This window comes from Hypanus sabinus, chromosome 12 (assembly GCF_030144855.1).
Source record: "Hypanus sabinus isolate sHypSab1 chromosome 12, sHypSab1.hap1, whole genome shotgun sequence".
Lineage (NCBI taxonomy): Eukaryota > Metazoa > Chordata > Chondrichthyes > Myliobatiformes > Dasyatidae > Hypanus > Hypanus sabinus.
Window position 1 is genome coordinate 8,611,724 of NC_082717.1, and position 18,721 is coordinate 8,630,444.

General features: G+C 43.6%; 1 protein-coding gene across 4 annotated transcripts in view; it reads left to right on the top strand.

Annotated features, from left to right (window-relative positions):
- LOC132402615 (collagen alpha-1(XII) chain-like) overlaps window positions 1-18,721 on the top strand; it is a 380,160-nt gene that overhangs the window by 302,930 nt on the left and 58,509 nt on the right. For all 4 annotated transcript variants that reach the window (XM_059985520.1, XM_059985521.1, XM_059985523.1 and 1 more), the window contains 3 exons: window positions 13,306-13,464; window positions 17,109-17,186; window positions 18,274-18,360. In XM_059985520.1, coding sequence (XP_059841503.1) covers window positions 13,306-13,464; window positions 17,109-17,186; window positions 18,274-18,360 — 324 coding nt within the window. The remainder of the gene's footprint in view (window positions 1-13,305; window positions 13,465-17,108; window positions 17,187-18,273; window positions 18,361-18,721) is intronic.

The window sequence follows — 18,721 nt, forward strand, 5'->3', positions numbered from 1 at the left end:
TGTGCGCATCTTGGCAGGCCTGGTACAGTGGAAGTTTTCCAGCCTGTACAGTACGTAACACGACTCACTTAAAAATGTTTAGTTATCATTCTTGCTCCATGGATGCCTAACAGTATTTACATAGAGTCCCTCACAATTAGGCATCCGTTAGTCTCAAGAGACCATGGATTTGCTCCTTGGAAAGTTTCCAGGGTGCAGGAAACCCATGCTGCAAGTCTCCCCTCCGATGTAGTCCAAGGGAAGGGCAAGGGCCGATACAGCTTGGCATCGTAGAGCAATGTGTGGTTAAGTGTCTTGCTCAAGGACACAACACGCTGCCTTAGCTGAGGCTCGAACTAGTGACCTTCAGTTCACTGGACCAACGCCTTAACCACTTGACCACACGCCATATGGGAGGTATGAATAGGGCAAATGCAAACAGGCTTTTTCCACTGAGGTTGGGTGAGACTAGAACTGTTGTTGGTCAAGGGTGAAAGGTGAAATTTTTAAGGGAACATGAGGGGGAACTTCACTTAGAGGATGGTGCGAGGGTCAGCAGAAGCAGCGGATGTGGGTTTGAATGCAACATTTAAGTGAAGTTTGGATAAGTACTGTACATAGATGGGAGGGAAGTCGAGGGCTGTGGTCCAGGTGTGGGTCAACGGGACTAAACAGAATAACAATTCAGCATGGATCAGGTGGGCTGAATGGCCTGTTACTCTGCTGCAGTGCCCTACGAATCTATGACAACCTCAAGTTGCCTCAACAAAGTTCTGGAATTGAAGTGCAGAGACTGTTCTAACTGTAGGGAGCAAAGCTGCCAAATTGTACGCTGGCAGCCCTGACATTTGCATTATAATGAGGGGTTGCTTCAGGGGATCAGGCCGAGAGCTATGAAACTCAGCAACAGTCTGCAAAACAACTTCAACGGGAAATCTGCACTTCAGAAAGAAACTATTTTGTCTGATTGAGATCTGAATGTTCTTGTTTATTCTTAATTATTCCTCTTCCTATATCTCCCTCAAAAGCTCCCAGCAGAGGAGTTGTTAAAGTTCTAACGCTTCCAGAATAATTCTTGTGACACAGTCCCGCTTGGTGGCGCAATAATGTCAGCACCGGACTCCGGAGCGAAGATGCCCGAGTTCGAATCCAAATCGGGTTGAGTGTCGAGTTAGCAACTCGGCTTGTAAAATCAAGAATAGCTTGCTACGAAAACACTGTCATGACGGTGCCCCGATAACTCCACTGCCGAGTTAAGGGCTATTCTTCTTCTTCATAAGACAGAGCATATAATGAACGAGGGAATCATAAATAATCTCACATCAGCCATTGCTGTTTACTTTGGTTCAGCATCCTGTCACAATATCCAAAAGCTATGCATTTCCTCAGTCCTTCCGGAAAGAAAGACCTTCACACCAGGGCCTGCATGTATCCAGGACAAAGAAGCTGGCAGGAAATAATGAATGAGGACGAGAAAAAAAAAGACATTGCAGACTCTGTCCACCCTACAGAATGCCTTTTCCAAAAGCTGGCTTCTGGAAAATGTTATAGGGCTATTAAAACAAAAACATCACACCATTTCAACCACCAGGCTGTTAATCTGATCAACCATTCTAGTAGGACCCCTCCCCACCCCATCTATCACCTCTATCACCGCTCTGCACTGTAACCACTTTAAATCATTTTTATAATGCTGTTTACTTGTAAATACATGCTGGTATTTGTGCACATTTGATCTATTTACATACATGTAAATTTTTGAGGTGTCCGTTGGTCAGGGTCAGCTATGGATGTTGCATCCTACCTGTCTAGGTACCTGAGCAGTACAATATGGAGAGCAAGCTGTTGCCCATGCAGCAAACTCCCCTTCTCCACACGGCTGAATCCAATGAAACGGCACAGACCGATGCAGTTTGGCACCAGCAGCATCGCAGGAGTTGCCAGTCAACGTTAAACTCAATGTAAGATTGCCTTAGGGACTCCAGCTCCTGATTTTTCCTCGGGGTTTACTCTCGAAGCCTTCCCCGTGAGTGGGTGTAGTCTGAAGACAGTGGAGGTTGGTTTGAGATCAGACTCTTCTGTCTCCTCGATGAGCTGCCAAGCACAGCTGACAAGCCCCATCGGACCAAAGTGACTGGTTGTAAGACACTAGTAACTCGCCTTTGCCCCATCTCCCATCAGTCGATGTGAGTCTGCCGGCCTTAGTAACTAAGTCGCACGTGAAGGCCAGGAGCTGGACTTGGTTGTCAGAGGCTTTTAGAGGCAAACACCACTGGAAGCATTTAATCGGTAGTGGGAGCCAGCCCCTATTACCACCCCCCAGCTATGACAACCTTAAGGAACCACGTCTAACTTTATTTTAGTATAATTCTGCATTTGTTATAATTGCTGAATGTGTGGCTTTTTGTTGCATGTCACACCCTGACCAACACACCTCAGCAAATTGCTAATACATGTGAATGTATATGGTGAATAATGTTAATCCTAGGTCCTGAAGTTTTCTGGAGACAGCAAGTGATAAGAACGTAGATCAGTACAGCACAGTACAGGCCCTTTGACAAGAACTGCTGGCATTTCAGCGCTTTTAAACTTAGAAGGATGTTGTGATGGTTGGAAGCAAAGCGAACATACACCTTGTTGAGGATGAGCTAGATAAACGCACCAACTTGAAAACCCTCGCTGTCCGAGTGCCGACAGAGCAAAGTAAGAAGTCGTCAGCTGTGAAACATTCAAAACATTCACGTATTGAAAAACTAGCTAAAGTTAGTAAAAATAATTGAATTTTAAACAAGCAAAAACTGCCGAAGAAAAATAATGAGAACATGTTGGATAAACAATTGTTTGAAGAAGGCTTAGTTGAAAAACAGAGAACATAAGAAGACTAATAGTGATGTTGATAAGAGAATATGAGCGTAGAGTGTTCAAATAATCAAGCGAGTGGACTGGTTAAACAAATTCAGTGCCTGTGAGGCATTTCTTTTTTGGAGAGATTTGAAAATTACAAGCTCCTTCACTCTCTGCAGTCTTAAACCAAATCCCAGGGATAAACATTCATTTATTCCTGGATTTTGACTTTGATGAAGAAGCTTCAAGCCAGAAAAATGTTGAGGCCTCCATCAGTTAGGGTCGAACATGGATGTTGCATCCTAGCTGTCTAAATATGCAAACTTGGGCAGTACGATATGAAGAGCAAGCTGGTGCTCCCCCTCTTCCACTCACCTGATGAACCCGAGGGATCAGCAGAGACCAAAGCAGTTTGGCACCAGCAGCATTGCATGAGTTGTCAGTCAGAATTGAACTCAACGAAGGGCAGCCTTAGGGGCTCCAGCTCCCGATTTCTCCCCCAGGATTTACCTCTGATGCTTTTGCTGTGAATGGGTATAGTCGGAAGGCAGTGGAGATTTGAGATCTGAGTTTTCCTTCTGGGTGTGCTGCCAACCACGGTTGATGAGCCCCATCGACCTGAAGCAACTGGTTTTAAGGTGCCAGTAACATGCCTTTGCCCTTCTCCAGTCAGTAGAAATGGTTCTGCCTGGCTTAGTAGCTAAGCCACACGTGAAGGCCAGGAGCTGAACTTAGTTGTCAGAGGCTATTTGAGATGCACGCCATTGGGAGCATTTAATAGGTAGCTAATAAAGAGCTTATCCCCATTACCACCTCCCCCACCCCCCACTGGCTGTAACAGCTTTCAGGATTGAAGCCAGAAAAATAAAGTTGGTTAATCATTCCTCTGTAGAAATGGAAATAATAGGGATGTGTTCTGATGGCACTCCTCCATTTTATACTGAAAACAAACAATAAACAATGGTTAATTTTGCCATCTTTTTCCCTCAGTGCCCACGGATAATTTTCCTTCTGCAGCCTCTGTGGTTAACACAAACTGGTCAAAGGCACTGACTTTGATGAGATCTGAATTCAGGCTCTACTTTTTTTAAACAGAGTTGTTATGTGGCCTTTGAACGGACCTAATACTTACGGCCTGTGACTAGTCCAATTCACCCAGTGCGTTGTTGGCCGCATTCAGAGAACTTCAATCGCATTCGGAATCAGAATCACTGATAATTAAATTATTTTGTGATACAACGTGGAGTAGGCCCTTCCAACCCTTTGAGCTGCACCACCCCAGCAACGGCACCACCCTGATTAACCCTAGCATCATCACGGGACAATTTACAATGACCAATTCATCTGCCCCGTTATGGGAGGAAACTAGACCGACCACCCAGACTAAACAACACGCATTCCATGGGGAGGACATACAGGGACTACATACAGAATTACACCAGAATTAAACTCTGAACTCGGGAGCACCAGGAGCTGTAATAGCATCACACTAACCACTACACTACTGTGGCACCCACGTGCTCTCAACAGCAACCTTTTTAGGTACACCTGCTCACTAATGCAAATGTCCAATCAGTAACTCATGTGACAGCAACTCAATGCATGTAGATATGGTCAAGGATGGCCAATGCATAAAAGCATGTAGACTTTGCTAAAGGATGCATGTCTCTGGGAGCTGAGTGTCCAACGATACACGGGTATCAGAAGGATAGGCAGGTAGGTAGAGGGGGTGGCGTGGCTTTATTGGTAAGAAATGATATTAAATCATTAGGAAGAATGACATAGAATTGGAAGGTGCAGAATCTTTATGGGTTGAGCTAAGAAATCGCAGGGGTAAAAGGACCCTGATGGCAGTTATCTACAGGCCTCCAAACAGCTGCAGTGATGTGGACTACAAATTACAACAGGAAATTGAAAAGGCTTGCCAGAAGGGCAGTGTTAGGATAATTGTAGGAGATTTTAACATGCCAGTAGATTGGGAAAATCAGGTCGGCACTGGATCTTAAGAGAGAGAATTTGTAGAATGTCTACGAGATGGCTTTTTAGAACAGCTTGTTCTTGAGCCCACGAGGGGATCGGCTACTGGATTGGGTGTTGTGTAATGAACCAGAGGTGATTAGAGAGATTGAGGTGAAGGAACCCTTAGGAGGCAGTGATCATAACATGATTGTGTTCACGGTAAAATTTGAAAAAGAGAAGCCGAAATCCGATGTGTCAGTATTTCAGTGGAGTAAAGGAAATTACAGTGGTATGAGAGAGGAACTGGCCAAAATTGACTGGAAAGGGACACTAGCAGGAAGGACGGCAGAGCAGCAGTGTTTGGAGTTTATGCGAGAAGTGAGGAAGGTGCAAGACAGATCTATACCAAAGAAGAAGAAATTTTCGAATGGAAAAAGGATGCAACCGTGGCTGACGAGAAGTCAAAGCCAAAGTAAAAGCAAAGCATACAAGGAAGCAAAAATTAGTGGGAAGACAGAGGATTGGGAAGTTTTTAAAAGCTTACAAAAGGAAAATAAGAAGGCCATTAAGAGGGAAAAGATGAACTATAAAAGGAAACTAGCAAATAATATCAAAGGGGATACTAAAAGCTTTTTCAAGTATATAAAGAGTAAAAGACAGGTGAGAGTAGATACAACACCAATAGAAAATGATGCTGGAGAAATTAAATGGGAGATAAGGAGATGGTGGAGGAACTGAACAAGTATTTTGTATCAGTCTTCACTGAGGAAGACATAAGCAATATACCTTGATATCAGTGGTTGGGAAGTTGTTGGAGTCGATTGTCAAGAATAAGGTTATTGAGTACCTGGATGCATATGACAAGGTAGGCAGAACTCAGCATGGTTTGCTTAAAGGAAAATCCTGCCTGACAAACCTAGTGCAATTTTTTGAGGAAATTACAAGTAGGCTAGGCAAGGGAGATGCAGTGGATGTTGTGTATTTGGATTTTCAGAAGGCCTTTGACAAGGTGCCGCACATGAGGCTGCTAAACAAGATAAGAGCACATGGAATTACGGGAGAGTTACGTACGTGGATAAGGTGTTGGTTAATTGGCAGGAAGCAGAGAGTGGGAATAAAGGGATCCCATTCTGGTTAGCTGCCGGTTACCAGTGGTGTTCCACAGGGTTCCGTGTTGGGGCCGCTTCTTTACCGTTGTATATCAACAATTTGGGTTATGGAATAGATGGCTTTGTGGCTAAGAACAGAGATGCAAAAAAATTTTTTTAGCCAGAGGGTGGTGAATCTATGGAATTTGTTGCCACAGGTGGCAGTGGAGGCCAAGTCATTGGGTGTATTTAAGGCAGAGATTGATAGGTATCTGAGTAGTCAGGGCATCAAAAGTTATGGTGAGAAAGTGAGGGTATGGGACTAAAGGGAAGATTGGATCAGCTCATGATGAAATGGCGGAGCAGACTCGATGGGCCAAATGGCTGACTTCTGCTCCTTTGTCTTGTAGTCTAAGAGGTTCGGTTGTTATTCAGACAAAACATCAGAATGGGGAAGAAATACGATCGAAGTGACTTTGAACTCAGAATATTTGTTGGTGCCAGATGGGATGGCTTGAGTATCAGAAACTGCTGATTTCCTAGGATTTTCATGCACAACTGTCTCGCGAGTGTACAGAGAATGGTGTGAAGAATAAAAAAAAAATACTTTCAGTGATTGACAGCACTGTGGAGAAAAATTCTTCCTTAATGAGAGAGGTCAGAGGAGAATGGCCAGATTGGTTCAGCTGACAGGAAGGTGACAGTAACTCAAATATCCACAGGTTACAGCAGTGGTGTGCAGAAGAGCATCTCTCGAACCTTGAAGTGAATAGGTTACAACAGCAGAAGACCACCAATATACATTCAGAGTCCACTTTCTTAGGTACAGCAGATAAAAGTGGCCACTGAGTAAAATTTGTTGTTTTGTGGTAGATATAAAAATTACTTAGAGTTACAAATAATTAAAGAGATAGACAGTACAGAAGGAGGAATCATGTTGTAGTGTTCCTGAGTTCATGGACCACTCAGATGGAGGGGCAAAATATTGAGTGTGGGCCTTCATGCTCCTGTACCTCCTCCCCAAAGGTGTTAACAAGATGATGTTTTGGTCTCTTGGTCAAATTCTCTGCTATTTTTTTCTCCATCATCCCTTTAGCATTCTGTCTTTGGCATTGTCTTTTGTGTTATGTTTTGAGTGCTTCAGAAGGGACATTTTACCCCGTTCAACAGCTCCGTGACACTTGCACTTTATTTGCCCACACGCACTGCACTTTCTCTGTAAGCATAATGCCATATTCTGCATTCTGTTTACCTTGCTTTCGTTCAGGGGACAAAGAAAATTTATTATCGAAGTCCATGTACAGTACATCACCAGTTACAACCCTGAGATTCATTTTCCTGTGGGCATCCTCAGCAAATCTTTAAAATAGTAACAATGAAAGAGCACTCAACTAGGGCACTCATCCAGAGTGCATTAGAAAACCAACCATGCAAATGCAAAAAGAAGAAGTAATAATATGAATAAATAAGCAATAAATATCAAGAACATGAAATAAAGCCTCCTTGAAAGTGAAAGGGTATGTTTCAATGCTGAGGGGTAATAACTGTTCCTGAACCTGGTGGTGTGAGTTCTGAGGCTCCTGTACCTTCTTCCTGATGACAGCAGCGAGAAGAGAGCATGCCCTGGGTGGTGGGGGTTCCTGATAATGGATGCTGCTTTCCTGCAACAGTATTTCACATAGATGTGCTCAATGGTTGGAAGGACTTTACCCATGATGGACTGGGTCATATCTATCACTTTTTGTAGGATTTTCTATTTAAGGCTGTTGGTGTTTCCTTACCAGATTGCTGTGATATGGTTGTTGATCTCCTAATTGTTTCTACTTTTGTCAAAACTCAGTCGACTTTGTTCGCTCTGTGGAATTGGTTTTGGAATTTATTTGTTCTTTTCACATGTACCAAGGTACAGTGAACAGTTTTGTTTGCCTGGCATCCAGACACTATGGATGGTCCTATGGTTAAGCTTCCAGATGATACTAAGATAAAAAGTGGGTCTGGTAATTTTGAGGAAGTAGGGAGTCTGCAGAAGCACATAGACAGATTTGGAGAACGGGTAAAGAAGTAGCAGATGGAATACGGTATAGTGTCATACACTTTGATAGAAGAAATAAAAGAGTGGACTGCTTTCTAAATAGAGACAAAATTCAGAACTGGCCTTGTGAATCCTAGTGCAGGTGAACTTGCAGTGAAATGTGTCATTTGGTCCTTAAGGAAAAGGAACCTTTAGGAGGCAGTGATCACAATATGATTGAGTTCAGCTTGAAATTTGATAGGGACAAAGTAAAGTCTGATGCAGCAGTATTTCAGTGGAGTAAGGGAAATTACAGTGGTATGAGAAAGGAGTTGGCCGAAGTCAATTGGAAGCAGGTGCTGGCAGGGATGATAGCAGAGCAGCAGTGGTGTGAGTTTCTGGGAATATGAGGATGGTGCAGGATAGAAGAATTCCAAAAATGAAGAAATACTCAAATGGGAACATAATACAACTGTAGCTAACGAGGAAGGTCAAAGCTAACGTAAAACCAAAAGAGAAGGCATACAACAAAGCAAAAATTAGTGGGAAGACAGAGGATTGAGAAGTTTTTAAAACCTACAGAGCGCAATTAAAAGAATCATTAGGATGGAAAAGATGAAATATGAAAGCAAGCTAGCAAACTTTATCAAACTGGATAATAAAAACTTTTTCCAGAGATTAGAGTGGATATAGTATTGCTAGAAAATGAGGCCTTGAGAAATGATAACGGGTGACAAGGAGATGGCAGATGAACTATATGAGTAATTTGCATCAGACTTCACTGTGGAAGACACTAGCAATCGGCGAGATATTAGAGGGTGAGAGGGAAGATAAGTGAGTGTAATTACAATTACAAGGGAGAAGATGTTCAAAAAGCTGATAGACCTGAGGGTACGTAAGTCCCTTGGACCAGATGAACTGCATGCTAGGGTTCTGAAAGAGGTAGCAGTAGAGATTGTGGGAGCATTAGTAATGATCCTACAAAAATTATTTGACTCTGGCATGGTGCAAGAGGACTAGAAAATTGCAAATGTCACTCCACTCTGTAAGACAGGATGAAGGCCACAGAAAGGGAATTATAGACCAGCTAACCTGACCTCAGTGGTTGGGAAGATGTTGGAGGTTATGGAGTACTTGGTGACACAGGAAAAGATAGGACATTAGCATGGTTTTCTTAAAGGATTATCTTGCCTGATGAACCTGTTGGAATTCTTTGAGGAGATTACAAGTGGGATAGATAAAGTGGATGTAATGAATGTTGTATATTTGGACTTTCAGAAGGCATTTGACAAGGTGCCACAAATGAGGCTGTTTACCAATTTAAGAGACCAGGGTTTATAGGAAAGTTACTAAACATGATTCGAGCATTGGCTAATTGGGAGAAGGCAGCGAGTGGGAATAGAAGAATCCTTTTCTGGTTGGCTGCCACTGACTAGTGGTGTTCTTTGGGGGTCAGTGTTGGGACCACTTCTGTATGTCTATGATTTAGGTGTTGGAATTGATGCCTTTGCTGCCATGTTTGCAAATGATACAAAGATTGGTGGAGGGGCAGAGAGTATTGAGGAAACAGGTAGGCTGTAGCCTGACTTAGATTGGATGAATGGGCAAGAAAGTGCTGAATCAAATTCAAAGTTGCAAAATGCACGGTCATGCACTTTGGTAGTAAAAATAAATGTGCAGACTATTTTCTAAATGGGGAGAAAATCCAAAAATCTGAGATGCAAAGAGACTTGGGAGTCCTTGTGCAAGACACCCTAAAGGTTAACTTGCAGGTTGAGTTGGTGGTGAAGAAGGCAAATGCCATGTAAGCATTCATTTCAAGAGGTCTAAAGTATAAGAGCAGGGCTGTGATGCAAAGGCTTTATAAAGCACTGGTGAGGCCTCACCTTGAGTATTGTGAACAGATTTGGGCTCCTGATCAAAGAAAGGATGTGCTGGCATTGGAGAGGATTCAGAAGACGTCCACAAGGATGATTCTGGGTATGAAAAGGTTATCATTGGTTATGGCTCTGGGTCTGAACTTGTTGGAATTTAGAAGGATGAGTGGGATAGAAGGTCGTCCATCTAAAACAGAGCTGTGGAGAAGTTTCTTTAGGCAGAGAGTGGAGAATTTGTGAAGTTTGTTACCACAGGCAGCTTGTGGAAGCCAGGTTATTGAGAGTATTTAAGACAGAATTTGATAGGTTTTTCACTGGACACGGCCTCAAAGCTTATAGTGAGAAGTCCAGAGACTGGGACTGAGGAGGGGAACAAGGGATCAGTGATGATTGAATGATAGAGCAGATTTGATGGGCCAGATGGCCAAGTTGCCTAATTCTGCTCCTATGTCTTATGGTAGAGAGGGGGAGAGGGAGGGAGGGGGGGGGAGAGAGAGAGAGAGAGAGATTGATTCCACTGGTCATCGTTGATCATGGATGTTGCATCCTAGCTGTCTGTATACAGTTGATGCAGAAACCAGTACACAAGCCTGGGCATGATGATATGGAGAACAAGCAGTTGCCCACACAGCAGGCTCTTCCTCTCTATTCATCTGATGAATCAAAAGGAATGGCAGAGCCTGATACGGTTTGGCACCAATAATGTCACTTGATGTGCCAGTCAGCTTTGAACTCAACAATGCACAGCCTTCAGGTTTTTCCCCCTGGATTTACTCCCAAAGCCTTCTCAATGAGTTGGTGTATCCACAAGGCAGTGGAGTTCTGAGATCAGAGGTTTGTTTCTCCTAGCTGAGCTGCGGACCACAGCTGATGAGGCCCATTTGCCTGAAGCAGTTGGTTTTAAGGTGCCAGTAACCCACCTTTGCCCCTTCTCCTGTCAGTAGAAATGGTTCCGCTGGCTTTGTAGCTAAGCCACATTTGAAAGCCAAGAACTGGACTTGGCTGTCAAAGGCTATTTGACAACCATGCCATTGGGAGCATTTAATAGGTACTGTGAATTTATCTCACACCCCTTGGCTATGACAACTTTCAGGAACCAAGTGCAGCTTGTTAACCAGAGGGAGGTAAACTTGAAAAAGCAAGTAACAGAAAGTCTGTGGAGAGGAAGGCAAATGTGATGTTAACATTCATTTCAAAGGGACTAGGTTATAAAAGCAAGGATGTAACCTTGAGACTTTATAAAACACTGGTGAGGTCTCACTCGAAGTACTGTGTGCAATTTTGGGCCCTTTAGAAAGGATGTAAAGGTTCAGGAAAATGATTCTAGGATTAAACAGATTGACATATGAAGAGCGTTTGATGGCTCTGGGCCTCTGTTCACTGGAATTCAGAAGAACGAGGGATGGTCTAATTGGAACCGATCATATGCTGAGAGGCCTTGATAGAACGGATAAGGAGAGAAAGTTTCCTGTGGTGGGAGAGTCTAAGACCAAAGGACACAGCTTCAGAATAGAGTGGCATCCTTTTAGAATGGAGATGAGGAGGAATTTCTTTAGCCAGAGAGTGGTGAATCTGTGGAATTAGTTGCCACAGGCAGCGGTGGAGGCAAAATCTTTACAGATATTTAAGGCAGAGATTGACATATTCTTGATTGGTCACAGCATGAACATGAAGGGACACAGGGAGAGAAGGCAGGAGATTGGGGCTGAGAGGGAAATGGATCAGTCATGATGAAAAGGCAGAGCCAACTCGATGGGCCAAATGTCCTAATTCTCCTCCTATGGTCTTATGGTCTAAAAACAATTGTTCAAGAACTGTTGGGTTAAGAATAATGATCTTAAATAAGAGGCAAACACATTCAGAAACTAGAAGTAAAAGCAGATTTGGGGCAGCATGTTAGCATAACACTAACACTGTTACAACACCGGCAACCCAGGTTCAATTCCTGTCATTGTCTGTAAGGTGTTTGTACATTCTCCCCATGACTGCGTGGGTTTCCTCCTGGTGCTCTGGTTACCTCCCACAGTCCAAAGACCTTTGGGCTTTGAGGAAATAATAAGCAGGATAGGCAAAAGATAACTCAAAAGCCCTTTGACAAGGCGCTGCACATGAGGCTGCTTAGTGAGATAACAGCCGATGGTATTGCAGGAAGGATACTAACATGGCTAGGGCTTTGGCTCATTGGCAGGAGGCAAAGAGTGGGAATAAAGGGAGCCCTTCTGGTTGGCTGCTAGTGACTAGTGGAGTTCCACAGGGGTCTGTGTTGGAATCATTTCTTTTTACAATGTATATCAGTGGATTTAGATAATGGCTTTGTGGCCAGGTTTGAAGACAATATAAAAATAAGTGGAGGGGCAGGTAGTGTTCAGGAAGCCGGGGAGCTGCAGAAGGTCTTCAACAGATTAGGAGACTGGGCAAAGAAGTGGCAGATGGAATACTGCGTCAGGAAGTATATGGTTATGTACTTTGGGAGAAGGAATAAAAGCATTAACTATTTTCTGAATGGGGAGAAAATTCAAAACTCCAAGATGCAAAGGGACTGGGAGTTCTTGTGCAGGATTCTCTAAAGGTTAATTTGTGGTGATGAAGGCAAATGCAATGTCAGCATTCATTTCTGGAGGACTGGAATATAAAAGCAAGGATGTAATGCTGAAGTTTTTAAAGGCACTGATGGGGCCTCACGGAGTATTGTGAGCAGTTTTGGGTATCTTTTCTAAGTAAGGACATGTTAACATTGGAGAGGGTTCAATGGAGGTTCAGGAAAATTATTCTGGGATTGGTATGCTTATCATATAAGGAGTGTTTGATGGCTCTGGGTCTGTACTCATTGGAATTTAGAAGAATAGGGGGACCTCATTGAAACCTGTCAGATTTTGAAAAGGCTTCTGTAGAGCAGATGTGCGGAAGATGTTTCCTGTAGTGGGGGAGTCTAGCACGAAAGGGCACAGCCTCTGAATAGAGGGGTGTTCATTTAGAATGGAGATGAGGAAGAGTTTTGTTAGCCAGAGGGTGGTAAATCGGTGGAATTCATTGCCAGGTTATTGACTGTATCTAAGGTGGAGGTTAATAGATTCTTGATAAGTTTGGGCATGAAGGTTTATGGAGATAAGGCTGGGGAATGAGGTTGAGAGGAAAATGGATCAGCCATGATCAAAGAGTGGAACAGACTCGATGGCCCAATTCTGCTCCAGTGCGTTATGTCTTATAAGTTACTAGGTAAATTGGTCACGTGGCTGTAATTGGGCTGTGCGGGATTGTTGGGCCAGAAGGGCTGTTACTGCTCTGAATCTCTGAATAAAATTTTAAAGTAAAATAAATTTACCAGTGGTGGAGCAAAAGAAAATCTGTGACTACAAAAGCGAAATATGATATTGTAATTACAGAGCTCAGGGCAAAGAATGATTAGCTACTGAAAATTAAAAGCCCATGGGATGAAAGGAACATAGACTTCAATTAATCTGTCATCGTGTAACTGCAAGAAAATTTTCCAATTAACAATGTGGAAGATGTACACAACTAACTTTTTTCTTTACTATCTCCTTCACAGGTTCATATTATGGTGAATCAGAACAGCGTTAAGTTGATTGTGGACTGTCAAGAGATCGAAGAGAAGCAGGCAAATCCTCCTGGCAATATATCAACCAGTGGATATGAAAATTTCGGGAAAGTGGCTAAAGCCAGAGGTCCAAAGGGCAAGTCTGCTGCTGTAAGTCACAATCACACCAAACTGTAAATCCAGAAAACCCAATTACACCAAGCTAGAAATCCAGAAAAATACACAGCAAAATACTGGAGCATCTCAGCAGTTCAGGCAGGGAAATAAACTGTCAAACTTTTGGGCCGAATCCTGATGAAGAGTCTCAACCTGACACATTGGCTGCTAATTCCAAGCTTCCTGTCTTTAGTGTGTGCTGCTGCTGTACTGTAATGTAAATTTCAGTGTTAAAAGCATTGGGTGACAGGCTGAAGATACAGTGCATCTCTACCAGAGGGTGTGTAAGGTGCTCCTTCCCTCCACGAGCCTGCAGGTCGCCCTTGAGCAATCCGCTTAGCCTCCCGATCAGGGTCACGTGAAGCCATGGGAGTAGGTGGTGGATGGTCAGATGAGCAGCTGGCGCAGATCCCAAGACCACGATATGTGACCACTGACAGATGTTAGACAATCTCTGAAGATGTTCCAATATGTCAATCCGTGGCCTCCTCTTGGGGCTGAGGCCAGCCCCAGGGTGGAGGAACAAGAACTTATCTTTCGTCAGGGTACCCTCCAACCTGATGGTATGACTATCGATTTCTCCTTCCAGTGAACAATCCCCCCCCCCCACCCCTTTCCTCTAATCCCCACTCTGACCTTTCACTTCTTCTCGCATGCCTATTACTTCACCCTGGGTTCCGTCCTCTTTCCTATTCTCCTATCATCTCTCCTACCAGATTCTCTGTTCTCCAGCCCTTGGCTTTTCCCACTCAACTGGCTTCACCAATCACCTTCCAGCTAGTCTCTTTCCCCTCTCCCCATCTTTTTACTATGTATCGTCCCCCTTCCTTCTCAGTCCTGAAGAAAGTGTCAGCCCAAAACTGCTTTGACATTTCCATCGATGCTGCCTGACCTGCTGAGTTCCTCCAACAATTTGTGTGTGAATCTTTGAAGAATATTGATAATGTCTGGGGTCACCAATTTTGTGGAGACACTGCACAGAAAAAGGCAACGGCAAAACATTTTTAGAAAAGTTTGCCAAGAACAATCATGGTCAAAGACCATACTCACACGTCATATGACACGGGCACATAATGATGGTCATGAATAGCATTTATCTCCAGATTTCATTGCTCCAGCCCATATGGATTCACACTTACTATTATATTTAATGCTCAGATGTCAGCAAACCCTCACGGCCATAGTCTTACATTTTGTTTCTTAACAATTGTGGAAACTTAAATGACATCTGAGGGAAGTTAGGTCTTTTCTCCTTACCTTCAGTTTCAGATTCAATACCTACAGAGAATCCATCAGTGATTGATATCAGATGGCAGGTTTGCTCCCTCCCATACTGAAATCTTCTTCATGACTCTCATTTCTCCCTGTGGCTCACGCTGTATTAGCCTAGAATTCCTGGTGGCCAACTATTTCAAATCCTATCCCCATACCAGCTGCGGCATGTCAGTCCATGACCACCTCTTCTCCCACGATGGAAGGTGGAGGAGCAACAGCTTATATTCATTCTAGGTAGCCTCCAACCTGAATATCAATGTTACCTTCCTGTAATTTTTACCCCTTCCTCTCTTCTATTCCCCAATCTGGTTCTTAACTCACTTGCCAGTCACCACTCCCTGTTGCCCCTCCACTCCCCTTTCTCCCATGCTCCACTCTCCTCTCCAATCAGATTCCTTCTTTTCCAGCCCTTTACCTTTTCCAGTTATCACTTCCCAGTTTCTTGCTTCTTTCTGCTTAACCACCACCCACCCCCCCAGCAATCTGGCTTCACCTCTTGTCTCCATCCCCTTCTTACTCTGGCACCCTCTCCCTTCCTTTTCAGTTCTGATGAAGGTTCTCCGCACAAAATGTCAACTGTTTATTCCCCTCCGTAGATGCTGCCTGACCTGCTGGGTTCCTCCAGCATTTGTGTGTGTTGCCCAAGAATTTGAGATGTTACCTTCAGGAAATTGGAACATCTAGAATAAGAATAAAGGCTGGATTAGGGTTTGGAATTGTTATTTTCCTTATAGTTTAACTTTCATTCTCTTGCTTGTACTTTTATATAATTACCAAGATGCCGGTGAACAGTTAAGGCATAGTTGCTTCTGTATTTTCGTAGAAGCTTCTTCATTTTCAGTAGCAGGTGTCATACCACTGGAATCTGACTCTTCTTGTAGGTTAATTGTTATCAGAGGAATTTTTGTTGCCTCAAGTTTGACAATGAGGCGACCAGGACAGCTTTTTCTTTCTTTTTTTTTTGTTCTCCTTGCTTGGCTCCTCTTTCTTGTTCATTTTCTGCTCCGTATCTCTTCAACTTAAGCAACGAGTTTTCAGCCTCATTCTTCACTTTGGATCGTATAGGTATCAAGATGCAACGCAACTCTACAATTCTCTACCCTTTTTATCAAAGCCTTCTTGCTTTGTCTCTTCACTGTTAGCTCTCTCAGTATCCACAGATAAAACCAAGAGGAGCTTGAACGAGATGGAGCAGACCTACAGTTGTGCCTCTATGCATTAGTGGTAATGGGTGGTGATATTATATGTGTAGAAATTTTTTAGATTAGATTATCTTCATTTGTCACACCAAAGCATATAGTGGAATTGTCATTTGCATCAATCACTAACACAGTCTGAGATGTGCTTGACAGACCACAAGTGTCACCGTGCTTCCAGTGCTGAAATAGAATATAGAATAGTACAACACAGGCCCTTCAGCCCACAATGTAGTGCCAACCCTTAAACCTACTCTAAGGTGAATCTGACCCCTCCCACCTAGCCCTCTAGTTTTCTGTTATCCATGTACCTATTCAAGAGTCTCCTAAAAGCTGCGAATATATCTGCCTCTACCACCACCCATGGCAGGGAGTTCCACCCACCCATCACTCACTTAGCTCTGACATCCCCCTTATACTTTCCTCCAATCATCTTAAAACTCTGCCATTTGTCTTAGCCATTTCTGCCCTGGAAACTCGATCTATGGCGCTTATCATCTTGTATACCTGTCCTCACCGTATTAAAGCGTATGTCTTTTCAACGTGGGACAAAACCGAGCACCCAGACGAAACCCATGGGGAACACGTACAAACTCCTCACAGAGAGAGTCAGGAGTTGAACCCTAATCGTCAGCGCTGTAAAGCATTACGCTGGCTTACGTTACTGTACCGTCCTTTTATTTCACAGCACAACATGTTCCTTTCCTGAATTCCCCACCAACATCCACTTTCAACGTTTTATAATGTTGTGATCAGAACTGCATACAATACTCCAAAGGTGGACTAATCAATGCTGCAATTTGGGGCACCACGGTGGTGTAGAGGTGAGCTGGATGCTGTTAGGGCTCACGGTGTCAGAGTGTGGAGTTCATTTCCATCGTTTGTAAGGAGTCTGTACATCCTCCTCATGACTGCATGGGTTTTCTCCAGGAGATCGCTTCCTTCCACACAGTCCAAGACCATATGGTTTAATAGGTTAATTCACCTACTAGAATTGTAAATTGACTTGTGATTAGGCTAGGTTTAAATAGGTAGGTTGCTGGGCAATGCAGCTCCTTGGACTGGAAGGGGCTATTCTGCACTGTATCTATAAATAAATACATTTTATAGAGCTATAACAACTGTGTTTGATGTCATTAAAATAATTTTTATCTCTCTCAATTCTAGTTTGAGATCCAAAGTTTTGACATCATCTGCAGTCTGGGTTGGGCCACGAGAGACAAATGCTGTGACATCCCATCTATGGTAAGTAGCTGCTAACATGCAAGCAACAGAATCTGGTTACTTGCTGCCATTTCTGTTTTCTACAGACCAAAATTATCCTAATCTGATCTCTGACTCCCCTACAAACCTATCCTTAAACCCTAACCTGACACCTAATTTCCCTCTCTGTCCCTGAAACCATCCCTCTTGCCTGGGCAGTACGATATGGGGAGCAAGCTGTTGCCCAGGTAGCAGGCAACCCCTCTCCGCACAGCTGCTGAATCTAAAGGAATGGCAGAGGCCAACACACTGTGGCACCAGCAGCATCACAGAAGTTGCCAGTCAGGATTGAGCTCAATGCCTTAGGGACTCCAGGTCTGGACTTTTCCTCCCATTTTATTCCCAAAGCTTTCCCCATGAGAGTATCTGGTGGCAAGCCAGCAGAGATTTGAGATCAGAGTTTTCCTTCTCCTCGGTGAGCTGCCAACCACAGCTGATGAGACCCATTTGCCTGAAGCAACTGGTTTTAAGGTGCCAATACCTGGCTTTGCCCCTTCTCTTGTCATTAGAAACTGTTCCTCTCAGGCTTAGTAGCTAAGCCACTCGTGAAGGCCAGGAGCTAGACTTGGTTGTCAGAAGCTACTTAAGTTACATGCCACTGGGAGCGTTTAATAAGTAGTGGGAACTTATCCTCACTGCCACCCCCTATCTCAGCTATAACACTCTTAAGGAAGCTTCCCTGTGTACTAACTGTGAGGCACAATCTCGATGGAAACCACCGTCTTGGCGCCATCTTGAGCAGAAGCGAGAAGAGGAATTGGCTGTCAGTGGCATAATTGTCATTGATTCGGTGATAGTGTTGACCTCAGTCTTTTCCTTGTGGCTAAGGATGACTTGATTCTGTGGCTTTGTAAGTGATTAAAGCATTATGGAGGATCCGCAGACTCAGGCACAGGCAGAGCGGGGATGAAGCTAACTGATGGGTCGTCTAGCATTATGCATGCTTCTTCAAGTGGTTGTTTGACTCACTCGTGATCCCATGCGTTCCACTTGATTGATTATTTTTGTGAAACTTTCTGTCTTGCAATGCTTAATGCCATAATTGGATGGTGTCTATTTTATTTTACAGCGAGATGAGGCAAAGTGCCCGCCCCTTCCTCATGCCTGCACGTGTTCTCAAGATAGCATTGGGCCTCCAGGACCACCCGGACCAGCTGTAAGAAAATATTTGTTTATTTCTCGTCCTCCTTATATTATCAGAAGATCTCACATAATCCTGACGATACATGGGAAGACAGAGAGGGTGTGGGCGGAGGGGAGAGGGAGAGAGAGCATGGGGCAAAGAGACAGTGGGGAGAGATTTCCAACACAATTATCATGAGAAATGTCTTGTAAAAATTTCTAGACAGAAAAAGATATAGCATTCAACTTAACTTACATTTAAACAGGGAGAGTATTAACTATAATAGTTCTATAGTTAAATAAAATGAATATATTGATACAGCAGTTTTAGACATAAAGTATGTCTGCAGTTATTAATTGTCCTGCTGTGTAAAGAAATAGACTTCCGTCTAACA